Source organism: Wyeomyia smithii, chromosome 3 (genome assembly GCF_029784165.1).
Source record: "Wyeomyia smithii strain HCP4-BCI-WySm-NY-G18 chromosome 3, ASM2978416v1, whole genome shotgun sequence".
Classification (NCBI taxonomy): domain Eukaryota; kingdom Metazoa; phylum Arthropoda; class Insecta; order Diptera; family Culicidae; genus Wyeomyia; species Wyeomyia smithii.
Window position 1 is genome coordinate 172,305,417 of NC_073696.1, and position 15,130 is coordinate 172,320,546.

At 41.5% G+C, this 15,130-nt stretch overlaps 1 protein-coding gene across 8 annotated transcripts in view; it reads right to left on the reverse strand.

The window, feature by feature from the left end:
- The window catches only part of LOC129732839 (histone-lysine N-methyltransferase, H3 lysine-79 specific), a 143,557-nt gene that overhangs the window by 29,836 nt on the left and 98,591 nt on the right, over positions 1-15,130 (reverse strand). For all 8 annotated transcript variants that reach the window (XM_055694131.1, XM_055694130.1, XM_055694135.1 and 5 more), the window contains 4 exons: positions 11,409-15,124; positions 10,732-11,279; positions 10,486-10,659; positions 10,174-10,413 (listed from right to left, as the gene is read on the reverse strand). In XM_055694131.1, the coding sequence (XP_055550106.1) occupies positions 10,174-10,413; positions 10,486-10,659; positions 10,732-11,279; positions 11,409-15,124 (4,678 nt within the window). The remainder of the gene's footprint in view (positions 1-10,173; positions 10,414-10,485; positions 10,660-10,731; positions 11,280-11,408; positions 15,125-15,130) is intronic.

Sequence of the window (15,130 nt, forward strand, 5' to 3'; positions counted from 1 at the left end):
TCAGAATAAAAAAAGTAATATAAAAAAGTCAATATGAACGTATAATTTTTGAAGCATGATTACTACTGTACTCCTAAATTGTTTGAAGTCAATTCATCAGAATTGCATCATCAATTTTAAACGATACCATGTTGGGTAAAAAAAACTTGAGAGACCTTTCGTTGAGAACTAACACTGTTTAGAGATAGACTAGCTCTAAAATAGTGATCAAATCTCTAAAGAGAGGCCTGCTACCTGCCCTGATACAGTTTATCAGTTGTAGTCGCGGTTTATTTATCACAAAATTGCATAACGAAATGGTTGGACCGCTCGGGCTCGAATCCAAATATAGGTACCGTACACGCAGCAAACTTTGATAGTGCGGGTAACATTGATAGCGCATACCCAACCCAATATATTTGTTTCGTTTTTTCACAACAGCTGTTTGTCTTTTATTTTGTAGTTTGGGTAACATTGTTCGCGTTAAACATTAATTTTGTGCTGTTGGCGTTATACAGTGTTCCAGAAACTGACAAAAAAACGTTTTTCACAATTTTAAACTATTTTCCATGGCATTCAAACAATTACATATTTCGCATATAACTGATCCGGAGAGCAATATAGCACTTAAGGTTTTCAAACACTGACATGATCTCAATTTGTTTACAAATTATCATACATAAAAATGCGGATATGAGCCAGCCATAAATTTGCACTTTTCTTAGTAATATCCAAAATTTTCAAATAGGCTGCTTCACACATAATCAAATAAAATCATCGAAATCACTGAAAACCTACACCAACGAAGAACGTGGATAGCCCCTCTTGTAGTGATCGACGAAAACCGTAAACTATTTAAAAGTTGAAAGAGAGGGGGTCTGATATTAATCCATGTTTAAAAATTGTATAGACTAAAATCGAACGGCCAGAATTAATTTAAAATTCTACGTGGCTTGTGGATAGCCCTTTCGCAAACTTTTATCTCAATACATTCCGAAATGCATAAAAATTGAAACCTTCTATACATTATTCTTCATTATTTTGAAGTTTATTATTACCCGCAAACGAACAACAAGTCACTGGTTACAGAAAAAATCAATAATATAGTCCAAGTAGGTTTAAATCCCTACGAATGATAAGTCCTAATTGCGAAAGCAAACAAATCCTAACAATTAAAATTACAAATTTCTAACAGTGTTGAGAAGTCACCATTTGTGATTGGACACACATACTCATTATTTACTAATATTTATCATAAATACTTAAGCTACTAACAAATCCCCCCTTAAAAAAAAAAAAAAAAAAAAAAAATCAATAATATAGTCAAAACAATACTGATGGATTTCGTTGTTGTACATGTATTCTAGTATATCGAGTACTTGTTCTAAAAATGCAAAACCCGGGAAAATTAAATTAAGAGTTATGTTATATATTTAAAATATACTGTAAACAGCTATCAAAGATAGTCACCTTTACGGTAATTACACCAATAAACACAGGTTTTTCCCTAGATAAAGATAACTTTTTCGAAAACTAATATGAGCGACTAACCCGTCGAGCAAGTACTCTGTGGCATTTCGACGCATTTTTGCATTTATTAGGGGCACCAAAATTTACAAGAATTGCTAAAAAGCTATAAGCTCTCATTTTTTTCCAGTTAGAGTTTTTTTTTTCACTTTTATTCACCATTGTTATACAGGGAAACGGGGATTTTTTGAGTAGCTTAAGGAAGTGGTTTTAGAATTTATGAAAAAAAAAACGATTTTTTCGACATGAATCACTGCTTTATCATACCATTGTGAAGAGCTAAATGTCTATTTTAAAATATATCATTCAACAGTACAAATTATTGGAAAATATTCTAGCAATATCAAAATTTCCATGGAGTACTTAGAACATATTTTGGACCACCAAGTCTATACTTGGGCCCACCTCAATATTTCGAACCGTGTGTGGAAATATTTCGGACTTATGCAGCCAGACATTTGCAGCCAGTTTCATATCGTTAAATGTTATAAAATGGGAAATAGTTAGGTAGGGTAACGGGGGTATTTTGGCCCACATGCATATTCTGGCCCACCCGGTAACATTTTACGCGTTTTATCTGATAAATTCAATGAATATTAGAAAACTATGCATGCAAAATTGAATAACACACCTAAGAATCATACTACACTATGATTTTCGGCGAAAAACTGGCTCTAGGTAGTGTCATTTTGGAATTAGTTCATACATGTTCAAAGTCATGGCTGAGTCAACCCAAAGTCAAGAGGAAGTGGTAATACACAAGTCAACGTCCGGAAGCTATTATAACAGATATGTATGCTTCTGAAACATTTCGTTGTTGTAATAACATCAATAAAATGTCATAGAAACAGTTTGTATACTCTAACATGTTGGAAAAAGTTGAAAAAGTGATTAAACGCATGGCCGAAATATGTTTGCCTCTTTCTGAAGAAAACATATTTTGGCCATGCCAAGTTTTGACATGTCTTTGATTACCGTTCGGCCGTTGCACGTGAACAAAGAAGTAGTTTGTGACATTTTACAGGTAATTACTTCTTGATTTATCACATTTAACGATATGAAATTGGATGAGAATGCCTGTCAAACCGCTATAAGCCAAATCATTTCATTTTCAGATGCCTAAAATTTACAAAAATTCACAGCAGAAGGATGTTCTCCTCAAACCCACTATTTTTGCTCTAAAAATACCGATGATGATCTTAAATATAGTTAGTCCGAACAATTTCCATACACGTCTGTAGATATAAAGGTGGGCCAAAGTAGAAATTTGGTGGACCAAAATATGTTATTAGTACTTCGTAGAAATTTTGATATTTCTAGGATATTTTTCAATATATTGCATTGTTGAACGGTGTATATTAAAATAGACACTTAGCTTTTAACAATGGTATAATAGAGTAGGTATTTGTTCCACATCAATGGACCATAAGACGTGGGTTAGAAACGTGAAACCCGTGACACTCAAAGTTTGTTCACGATTCCCTGGCCGGATTAGTTTAGAGTGGACTGTATACGGTTGATCGATCGATGGAATACACGTGATTAACACTTAGCAAACTATCTTTATTAACTTTAAATTTAAATTTGATCGCGCGAACTACGAACTGAACACTTCAATGGTCGTACATAGAATGAATGGGAATAGCATCGATGAATCGGTGCTCACCCATCAAGCTGCTAGGTAGAGAGGGATGTATGTACTCAATTTGCCTTGTCTATGTATTCGCGTTCTTATTGTTGCTGTCGTGACGGATGGAACATTCTCCCCCCGGGTTGAAACTTCGTATCAACAAAGGACCGGGGCAGAGCAGACGTTGTCCTCGATTGGAATTATCGAGACCTTGTTGATTGGACGACGGTATGTTGCTCCGTTGGAAAATACGTCAATGGCTCGCACTAAGCCGTCGTCACCAGGATACACTCCGGTGATTCTGCCCAGTTTCCAGCTGAGCGGAGGTTGCGTCTTATCGTGGAGAAGAACGACCATGCCAGGTCGAACGTTCGACGTTGCTCTGGTATTCTTCTTACGTGGTTGGAGAGAATTAAGGTAGTCCCTTGACCACGCTCGCCAAAAATGCTCACGCATGAGCTGGAGGTGTTGCCATCTATCGAGTCGGTTCACCTTGGTGTCTTCTAAAGATGGCTCAGCTGGTGCAGACAACGGTCGACCTATGAGGTAATGAGCTGGTGTTATTACCTGTGGATCGGCAGGATCGTTGGACAAACTGAACAACGGACGAGAATTTAAAATGGCTTCTATTTCGGCTAGAATGGTTGCCATTTCTTCGTAAGTGAGGTTTGCATTCCCTACGACTCGCTTCAGGTGAGTTTTCATCGCCTTGACCGCCGCTTCCCAGAGACCACCGAACTCTGGTGCGTCTGGTGGGATGAAATGCCACTGTATCTCGCGTACTTCACAAAACTGCTGGATTTTCTTCACCTCTTGTTGATTCTGAAACTGTCGGTACAACTCGTGCAGTTGGTTGCTTGCTCCATGAAAGTTGGTCGCATTGTCAGAGTGAATTTGCTGCACCATTCCTCTCCGACTAATGAACCGTTTCAAAGACGCCAAGAAGGCATCCGTTGTTAAGTCGGACACAATCTCTAAATGTACAGCCTTTGTCGCCATACATACGTAAACTGCGACGTAGGACTTAACAAGCTTCGGACGATAAGAACCTTGCCTCACCATGAATGGACCGGCATAATCGACGCCAGTAACTGCGAACGGTGGTGATGGCACAATTCTCGAGGTAGGGAGATTTCCCATTAGCTGTTTGGTTTCAACGGGTTTTGTTCGGAAACATGTAACGCACGATCGTGTTACTTGTCGCACAGTTGATTTAGCATTTAAAAGCCAGTACCTTTGACGAATGATGCTGATCAAACCGGCCTGGCCGACGTGAAGATGCTCCATATGCAAAGTTCTAATGAGTTTTTTCGTTACATGATCTTTATCGGGAAGTATTTACTGATGTTTTGCAGCAAACGGCAGTACTGAGCGATCTAATCGCCCTCCAACTCGTAGTAAACCGTTTTCATACACTGGACGCAGGTTACCAAGACGCTTGCATGTTTGGTTGGAAATCACTCGCTTAATTTCGTCCCCAAGATGTGCTTGTTGAATCGCCTTGACGATTGCTTCGGATGCTTGACGTAGTTCTTCGATGGAAAGATGTACTTGCTTCACACGATTAGACTTTGGCCGTTTGCAATTTCGAATAAACCGTAGAACGTAGCACATGGTGCGCTGGATTTTCCGAAAAGAACTGAATTTTCCGAAGAATGGAAACGAATCGTGAGCTGACATGGTTATGACGTGGACTTTTAGTTCGGGAAGATTCTCCAAAATCTCTTCGGTGTCTTCAACGTCATATTCTACTTCACACAGGAACCTTGGACCGCTCCACCAGAGAATATTTTGTTTTAAATCTTCTGGCAGCTTTCCTCGAGAAACGATATCGGCGGGATTATTGGCCGAGCAAACATAACTCCATCGATACTCATTAGTATCCTTTCGTATCAAAGCAATCCGATTCCTTACGAACGTCTGAAGTTGATCTAACGGTTTCTTCAGCCATGCCAGAACAATGGTGCTGTCCGACCAGAGAACAACTTCTCGAAAGTTCATTCGAAGCGCGGGAACGACCTGGCTGATCAATTTCGAAAGCAGCTGAGCGGCACAGAGCTCTTTACGAGGAATGGAGACATCGTCTAATGGGGCAACCTTTGACTTGCTGCATAGAAGACGTAGGTTGGCGGATCCATTGGTGAAAATACTTCTCAAGTAGACGCATGCACCGTACGCCACGTTCGATGCATCGGAAAAACCATGCAACTCATATGCAATCGCATTCGGGAACATAACACACCTTGGAACGTGAATGCGTCCAAGGTCTGGAAGGGATGCGCGCAGAGTAGCCCAATTTTCGCGGATGGTTTCGTCGATGGGATCGTCCCATCCAGCTGATATTTTCCAAAGCTGCTGTACCAAGAGTTTGGCCATGACAATTACTGGTGCAAACAGTCCGAGTGGATCGAACAATTTTGCCACCTCGGAATAAATCATTCGTTTCGTGGCTAGCTCATCATCCGGAAAAGAACATTTCGGCGGATTGGCTATCATGAGGACGTCGCCGTCAGGATCCCACAACAATCCAAGCACCTTTATTACTTCATTTGCTCCGTACTCATGAAAAGGAACCTTCCTTTCTCGGTCGGCTGGTGGAATGTGCTCTAGAAACTCTGCCGAATTGGAGCACCATTTGTGAATATGGAAACCACCTCTGGTTAGCAGTTCTTTTAATTGACGTTGGCTTTCGAGAGCTTCTTCCAACGTGTTAGCGCCAGAAAGCGCATCGTCAACGTAAAAGTCCTCAGTCAAGATTCGAGAGCCGATGGGAAACTCGGAACCTTCTTCCTTGGCAAGTTGTACCAAACACCTTGTTGCTTGGTATGGCGCACAAGCTGTTCCGTAAGTAACGGTATTAAGCTCGAGAACCCTTAATGGATGTGACGGGTCGGACCTCCAAAAGCATCGGAGGAATCGGCGTTCTTCCGGCGCAACGAACACTTGCCGGTACATTTTTTCTATATCGCTTGAAAATGCATAAGCGTACTTACGGAATCGCAGCGTAATAGAGAATATGCCATTCTGTACAACTGGTCCTACTTGAAGAACCTCATTGAGCGATAGTTTTGATGGGTCCATTTTGGCACTAGCATCGAATACGACGCGGCACTTCGTGGTTGAGCTTGACGGTCGTAATACTGCATGATGCGGCAGATAGTACGTATCCATATTACCTGGATCCTCAGCTTCCTTAACTTCTCTGCAATGGCCGAGGTCTTCATACTCCCTTATGAAATCGTTGTATTGCTGCCTCAGCTCGGGATTACGCTCCAATCGTTTTTCTAACATAAGGAATCGCTTGAGTGCCAAAGAACGGCAATTATCCAACCGGTTGAGGTTTTCTTTAAACGGTAGTTTTACAACAAACCTACCCGTTGCATCGCGCTTGTACGTCGACAGGAAATGGGCTTCACAGGACAGCTGTTCGGATGAAAATGGAGATGCGTTTGGTACTTCCTCCACCTTTCAAAATTGATGCATCATTTCCTCGATGGAATCGATCGAAGCATGGTTGACGTGTTGAATAGCCGCATTCGAAATGTACGGCTCGTTTATTACTCCAGCTACCACCCATCCAAGATGAGTTTCTCGAAGTTGTGGTAAATTGTCACCAAGACTTATTTGATCGGGCTTAAGAAGATCAAAGAACAATTCTCCCCCGATTAACATGTCAACCTTTTCTGGCTGGAAGAAATGTGGATCGGCGAGTTGAATGCCTTCAGGAAGTTCCCAGGAGCTGAAATCAATCGTTCGGTTAGGAATAGTTCCAGTTACCTTGGTTGTAACCAGACACTCGATGTTGGCTTGAAAGTCTCCGTAGCTCGATTGGAATTTAACGAACACCTTATCACGAGCTAGACTTCTCAGGGCATTGATTCCAGTGATTGATACATTTGCTGGCATTCTAGAACAACCGAGGCGGGTTGCCATTTTCTCGGTGACAAAGTTAACTTGAGACCCACTGTCAAGTAGGACTCGACAAGGGTGGGACTGGTTATGTTCATCAATGGCTTGAACGACAGCAGTCAACAGCAAGACGGTCTTTGATGTTGAAACGTGATTGCTTGAGCATGTAGTGGATACTGGTTTATCCACCACCGAAACAGAAGGTTGAACAACAGTTGGTTGATTATTCGCGACAGGTTGCTTTGGCGCGGCAATGTCGGCCTTTGAATCCTGACTGCTGTTCCTTTCAGCATCATCGTGGAGAATGGTGTGATGTTTGCGGCTGCATTTTCGACACGTGTTGTTAGACGTGCACTGTTTGGACTGATGTCCCTTCCGGAGGCAGTTGAAGCACAAACCCTTTGCTCGAACCTTTTCTGCCCTTTGAGTTGCTGTCAGCTGCTTGAATTCCTCACATTGGAAGTTAAGATGTGAACCTCCACAAAAGTGGCAGGAACCTGAAGACTTGCTGGAACTTGAAGTAACTGCGTTAGTCTTGAGCGATGGCATTTTGTTGTTGACTGGTGAAAACTTTGATTTTACGGCGGTTAGTTGGGAGAAAGCTTGCGACGATTCACACTGCTCCAGCACTTGACAACTGGTTTTGAGAAAGGAGATTGTTTGTTCGTATTTCGGGAGCACACCTCTTTGCTGGATACGTTCCCAAGCCATGCGGGTCGAATTATCCAAGGCACTGACGATAAGATGCACCACGATGTGCTCGGAGATACCCGTTAACTGTTGTTTTTGGTACCGTAGGCCTTCAACATGACCGGTTGCTTCAGTTAGCAAGCCATCCAATTCTTTGAATGTTGCTTGAGACATTTTTCTTAGGGTAAGCAATCCTTGAATGTGTGACTCAACGATTACACGTGTGTTTTCGTAACGGTCTGTTAGCACCTTCCACGCTTGCTTATAATTACCCTCGTTGATTATTTTTGCATCTAATATACCTGCTGCGGATCCAATCAATGCTTTGTCTAGGTGGTACAGTTTTAATGACTCTGAGTCCCTGGACTGTGCCATCAGGTCTTGGAAAATCGCCTTGAATTTTGGCCAATTAGCATAATTACCGTCAAATGTAGGAATAGGTGCTTTCAACGGCTGCTGCTGAATAATAACCTGTGGGGAAACAGATGACCTCACGGTTTGCATTTGAGTAGCAGCATTGATTCTTTCCTGGATGTGATTCGACAACTCGGTATGACGATCCTCAAAAGTGCAGTAAATTTCATCTTGCTCATCCGATGCTTCATCAGGAATCAAGGCCATGATTTCACTATGGAAGTGGCTAAACTCGCTGTAGATTACAACTAGTTTCTTCTCCGCGCACTGCAACTGGGCTAACGTCATACTACTCTGCGTCTGCAAAGTCAACTGAATCCTCACTAGCTTCTGTTCGATCTGTCCTCTCTGCCGGAACAAGCCCTTCAATTTTCGCATCGACTCCAGCTCCATTCCCTCCTCCCAATTGAATCCGTGAAATGAAGCGGACGAATTGGACCTTGAATGTTGTCCGGTTGGAGTATTACTGTTTCGGCTTCGACTCAGAAGTGGAACATTCTGACCTTCTTGCAGTTGGTCCACTTGGTTTTGATTTTCTAGCATATTTCTTACTGGTGAATGTTCTAGCGGCATTTCGAAACTTCTCACTTTACTACTTTTTTGTTCGATGGTCTTTTCTCACACAGTGTTCGTATCGAGACTCTCTTTCACACAAAAACGGCAACGTAGCACACGCGCAGCAAAACGTCCTTGAACACGTTCTCGCTTGTATCGACTCGCAATTTCACCTCGCGACGCGCACGCGACGACTGTACTTCGCGACGGCTGTACTTTTCGATCTGCTGTTTTATCACGTGTTCTTGGAATGATTCCTTCTTGGAAGAAAACCTTATATGAACTGGATACCGATCCTTTGAGTCACTTTTCATTCACTGTGCTATGATCCGGCTCGAAGGACCAATTTATGTTCCACATCAATGGACCATAAGACGTGGGTTAGAAACGTGAAACCCGTGACACTCAAAGTTTGTTCACGATTCCCTGGCCGGATTAGTTTAGAGTGGACTGTATACGGTTGATCGATCGATGGAATACACGTGATTAACACTTAGCAAACTATCTTTATTAACTTTAAATTTAAATTTGATCGCGCGAACTACGAACTGAACACTTCAATGGTCGTACATAGAATGAATGGGAATAGCATCGATGAATCGGTGCTCACCCATCAAGCTGCTAGGTAGAGAGGGATGTATGTACTCAATTTGCCTTGTCTATGTATTCGCGTTCTTATTGTTGCTGTCGTGACGGATGGAACAGTATTTATGTTGAAAAATTGTGTTTGTTTTTAATGAACTGTGCGAGCACTTCCCAAAGCTGGCCAAAATACCCCCGTTACCCTATATGTGAATCACCAAAAGCTGCTTCTATGTCCAATGCGCAGCGGCCAAATGGTAAACATAGAGCTTTCAAAGCTTGGTTAGGTGACATGACCGAAATATTTTCGCTCTGGATAAAGACGAACATATTTAGGCCATGCGTTTAATTACTATTTCAACTTTTTATTCACTTGTAAGAGTATACAAACTGTTTCTATAGTATATTAGGTATTGATGTTACTACAGTATGTTTCAAATGCGTTGGTTTCCTAATAAAACCTGTACTGAAACAGTTAGTTCCGAAGGTGCAATTCTTATACTAATGATCTGAAGCGATGTACGTTCTAGAAATTTTAATTAACAAATAACATCCTATGTATTCTCTTTTACATTACGTTGACATCGTGAAGAGACTAAAACGTTTTGTGCAAACATCTTTGGGATAACTAAAGAAAAGAGTGCATAATCTTTATGTAGAATAACTTTATGTTTATACTCAATTGAAACTGAATGGTAAGAAATAAATTTGTTAGTATAAGCGTTGGATAGTTGAAATGCATTAGTAATTTTTGTCGCAAAAACATTGAAGAAACCAGTGCAAAAATTTGAAAATTAGATTACGTTGCGAACAATACGTCTTTCATGCAGTGTTAAAAGTAAGAGTTAATTTTACATAGAACATTTCTGGAAACATATTTTACTCACCATCGACTTCATTTCTACTATGACGCAAAAGATGCTGGCGATCCTCTGAAGAAAGTGAATTGATTTCTGGACTCATTAAAGGTCCCATTCTACGCGCTGTAGCTACAGAACCACCTTGACCTGCATGCAGTATATCTGGATTGAGCATGGAATCTGAACAATCCGTAAATAACATTTTTGGAGGTCGAGATGTATTTTCAATAATTGGAGACTTTCGTTTTATACCAGAAGTGGGATATTCTGCAAAACAGAAGATGATTGAAGTTTTATTTTGGCTGAAAATAAACAATTTGATTGATGAACTAAGCTTACTGTCAGATTTGGAATGCGGAGTTTGTACTAGCTGAATGTTGGTGTTACAGATCGAACTATTACTAATAGAACCCACATGCAAAGAGGTGGTTAAATCTCTTCGATGTCTCTCTTCATCTTCCTCTTTGCTTTTTAGGGACGCAATTACTCGAGCTCGAAGTGATGCTGCCAAACCTGTTCCGGATATTGTTGAGAAAATTTAGTTTAGGTCAATTCTCAAGTAAAAAAAACTGTTGACTTTCTCACCCTCCAACGGGGGACTTCCGTTCATTCTTTCCATTCTTTCATCTATTAGATGCAATGATTCTCGGCGCGAGTGTGAAGTGTCCATCACTCCAACCTGATAACCACGTGCATGCAGTTCATTTGGTCGACTGCTGTTACTACCGGGTGGATGATTTGTAACAGAAAGATTGTGAGATCCTAAGGAAGGTGATTCCTGCCTGTGCGTTGGCGGTTGTTGTTGTCTCTTGTGCTCATCAATGAAGTACGATTCTAAATAAGGTTTCATGTCCGCTCGTGGTAGTGCCATGTAAGGTGTGTCTCCACTTGAACGTTCCGAAGACGAATAAGTTGAGTTATCACATCTGCTCTGTGGATACACTACAGAAGAGTGCGGAGGACCCGATGAATATTGTTGATTAACTGAAGGATGAGGTCGCCCATCAACCGAAGCTCCGCTAATGCGAGACGATAATGATGGTTTGCTGTTGTTACTATATGTAGCCACCTGTGCTAAGGTAGCCAAATTACTTTGACCTTGCATATGCACGGGAGACTTGCATTTTTCAACGCTGTTTGAGAATGCGAATAGTCTAATTAGGAAGTTTTTCGGGTAAAAAATGGTCATGTTTGCAACGAGACTCAAAATGGGTGGGATAAATCGATACATATACATCATTTGTTTAAAAAAGAGCACTTACCTGGCATTACGAGTGGCTTCTTCTAATACCCGTATACTGACGCGTTCAGGGCGCTGCACATTAGTATTGATCACGGTGTGGCCCTGCGGTCCGACAGTAGTGCTCATGTTGACGGCAGCGTTTATGATAGATTGATTGGAGATTTCCAAAGTTCGTTCGATTTCACCGTTAACGAGATCGCCGATAGTTTTGACCGTACTTGTAGATGCCGGAGCTATTGGATGAGTTAATTTTTCTTGTGATAAATGCCGCCTCAAGGCCATTTTGGCTGGGGAGACTTGCGTATAGTCTGGTTGCGATGATGATGAACCAGGTCTAGAATTATTTCCACCTAACTGCAGGGCTTGTTGCTGCTGCAGTTGTTGACTAGACGGGGCACTGTTATGACGGACATTAATGCCGGTTGATGTCCCGGCATATTCTCCATCTAGTGTCGTTACAGCTGCACTTTTTGGATGATTCTGTAACATTGAAACATCAACTACATTGCGAGGATCAAATCGGAACTGCTCAGGCGCTTTAAATTCTAATTTTCCCTCGCTGGACCCTCTACGAATGAGATGATGGCTTTGTGAATCGACAACGACGGCATGAGATTGATTGAAGTGCATAGCCATTTGTGTCTGCCTGAATTCGCGTGCCTCGCGCTCTTGTTGTTGTAAAATTTGTTGATGTGTACTGTTAGTTCCTGGAGAATGGTGATTAGTTGGAATTCCTTTTTGTTGGTAGTACTTGGAGTTCGGTGAGATTTTCGTACTTTGGCTAACACCTTTGTATGGTGATACAGGAGCGTTGGTAATTGTTGTTGTCGCATTCAGATGTTGTGTAGTAGTGACAACATTTAATATCGTTTGATATTGGCCTGGCGGGCCCACGGAGGAACCGTTGCCGGAATGAGGTAGGTTATGCTGGCTTCCATTACTACTGTTGTTTCCACTCACACCGCGAATAGATACGTCATTAGCTGTATTGTGCATCGAATTTGAAGAAGGTAAAACGTTGGAAGAAAGGTAGACTGTTCTTCCGTACGATGATGGCTTATTGGGAGAAACATGTTCGCCATGCCCATGTGTTAATGGTTGAGACATTTCTCGCGTATGTGATAGTTGGTGTAAGGCAGCTTGCTGTGTTGCTGCGCTGCTATTAATGGTTTTTGGAGGTCCTTGTAACACTGATGTGATAATGCTTTTAAGACGATCTTCAAAGTTAACCACTTTGTGCGAATCGTGCAGTCTTGATCGAGGTTCCGATTTGACATTTATGGAGTTACCTGCTATTGCTGTTGCAGATATTTCTCCCGTAACATTCGAACCAGGTACATACGCTTTCGACAGGTTGAAATTGGCAGTATTATTTGCACTAGTGTTACTACGTTGATGCGACTTGTTAAGTGTTTGAGGTGCAGGCATCAATGCAGCGTCACCAGGATGATGCGAGTGAGGTTGGTGGTGGGCTATTTGCTGTTGATGCTGCTGTAGGTGATTGTTTTTAGTATCACGATCTTTATATTTACAGCTGGTGTTAGCCAAAAGTTTCCCAGCTTCGATTTGCCGACCTGTTTCTAGTATTTTTTGAGCTAGAATCTCAGGATTGTTCTCTTCTATCTTACCTATATCAGGTATTTCAGGCCATTCTTGCGATCTAGTTCGATGTTCACGAGATTTGCGCTGTGACCTAGATGAACCTGAACCGTGTTTTGACGACGTTATTTGAGGTGTGTGAACAGCAACCGGAACAGATAAAGGTTGCGTTGTAATTGCATGCCTGGATTCTTCGATCCGGTTGTGCTGTTGTTCTCGAGATAAAGGAAGCTGTTGTGGTAGTTCTCTTTGTTGAGTGCCTACAGACACCTGTAACGCCGCCGCTGCCTTTCTCTCATCGGCAAGCTTCTCTACAACGTTAAGCTCACTTTCTAGACTTGAGACTTGCGCGTATAATTTTTTTCGTTGCGAAAGGGTGTTTGCAATTTCTTTCAACACTAATTCATTTGATGTTTTCGGTGTCATCTCTACATCTTCTGATTTTATATATTTTTCAGAAATTTTCTGCACGTGTTGCGAAACTAAACGTTTTTGTTCCTGTTCGATCGAGTTAACCTGGTTTTGAAGTTTAGCTGCCATTACTTGCAATTCCTTGTGCCGGCCCACAATCTCTTTAGCCTTACAAAGCAGATCGTTTTGACTAGTCGTGCTGATACCAAGCTCATTCATTCGAGCTTTCAACAGTGCCACACTGTCATCGATTAGAACCTTAATTTGTTTTTCTAACTGCCCAGCTCGGTTTAGTAATCGTTGATTTCGTTCTCTCTCCCGTTCAACTTGCTGTTGCACATTGTCTTTATATGACGGTTTTCGCATAGCTTCAATCGTTTTTATAAACTGAGTCTTGTATAAGTCTAACAGTATTTGTAATGCATATGGTGTTTCAGAAGGTGCTTCTGGAATATCTAATTCATTGTGTTGCATATCACCAGCCAATGAAGTGAGCAACTGATCGACACATCCAGGTGCTGGCGGGAGTCGTTTTCCTATAGCTTGTTCTGATGTACTCAGTAGTGTTTCACTGTGCAGAAGATCAAGACCATTTATTTTAAGTACTCTTCTCTGCCTGCCCTTTTTAACTCGACCACGTTTTTTAGTTTCAGCAACCTTAGCTTCCTTCGCTGCTTGCTGTGCTGCTTGTATTATTGGATCTTTTTTTGATGTTTTAGTACGCGTAATCTTTCTACGTTTTTTTGTTGCCGTTGGGATGCGACCATTACGAAGAACTGGTGAATTATTATTTTCCTCTTCCGAATGACTACTTTTTTCCTTTCCACTACACCAGTCCGACCAGATTTTTCTCGTTGTTGGTCCTGTAGTATCGCCATCACTATCTGAACTACTTTCATCATTAGTGATTGTCGATTTTTGATTTGAGTCCCTTTTCGATCTGGAAGCACGAGTATTAGAACTTCCGCTCGCTTGTTCCCCATTATCACCACCTTTAGTTTTCAATCTTTGAAAATATCTCTCCAATTTAGTGCGATCTATTATGTGTAAGTAGTATGAGACTGGTTTGCCTGTCCATGAAACAGACCCTCTTAGTGGTGACATTTCACTAACGTGCATTATAGTTCCAATATCGCTAAGATTGCGATCGGTGATGCGAAAATTAAGCGGACAAAAACTTTTTGACGATACAATTCTGGCTCCATCTTTGAGATCAGCGAATCGCTCTTTCAGTTGATGATCGACATTCGGCCCGAACGCGAAATTATTTACGAAAACAATAGTCGCGGAAGTAATTTTTTCTCGATGTTCATCAGCAAGAAAATCACCTTTGATAAGCTCGTAGTCACCATACTTTTTACCGAACCATCGCATCCATAATTTAAACGTTGCGGTCATTCCCTCTGCATATCGTGATGGTACATCAGCCTTTTCTATACCATAACAGATCTTAACTGGTGTGGATGCTGCCATTTGCAGCACCACCTGACCAACTCCTGAACCGAGATCAACAAACACGTCATCTCCGGTGATTTTAATTTGATCAATCATTTGGCAAATGAGATCGAACGAAGTTTCACCATACACTTCCGGTGAAAATGGTTCATATTGATTTAGTTTTTCTGGTTCAACGACGGCTTGGTTGTAAACTTGTTGTATTATATGTCGTAAAAGACCGCGAGATGGATAAGTAAACCTTTGACTCGAGAGAGATGTTCCTTTTTCCTAGAA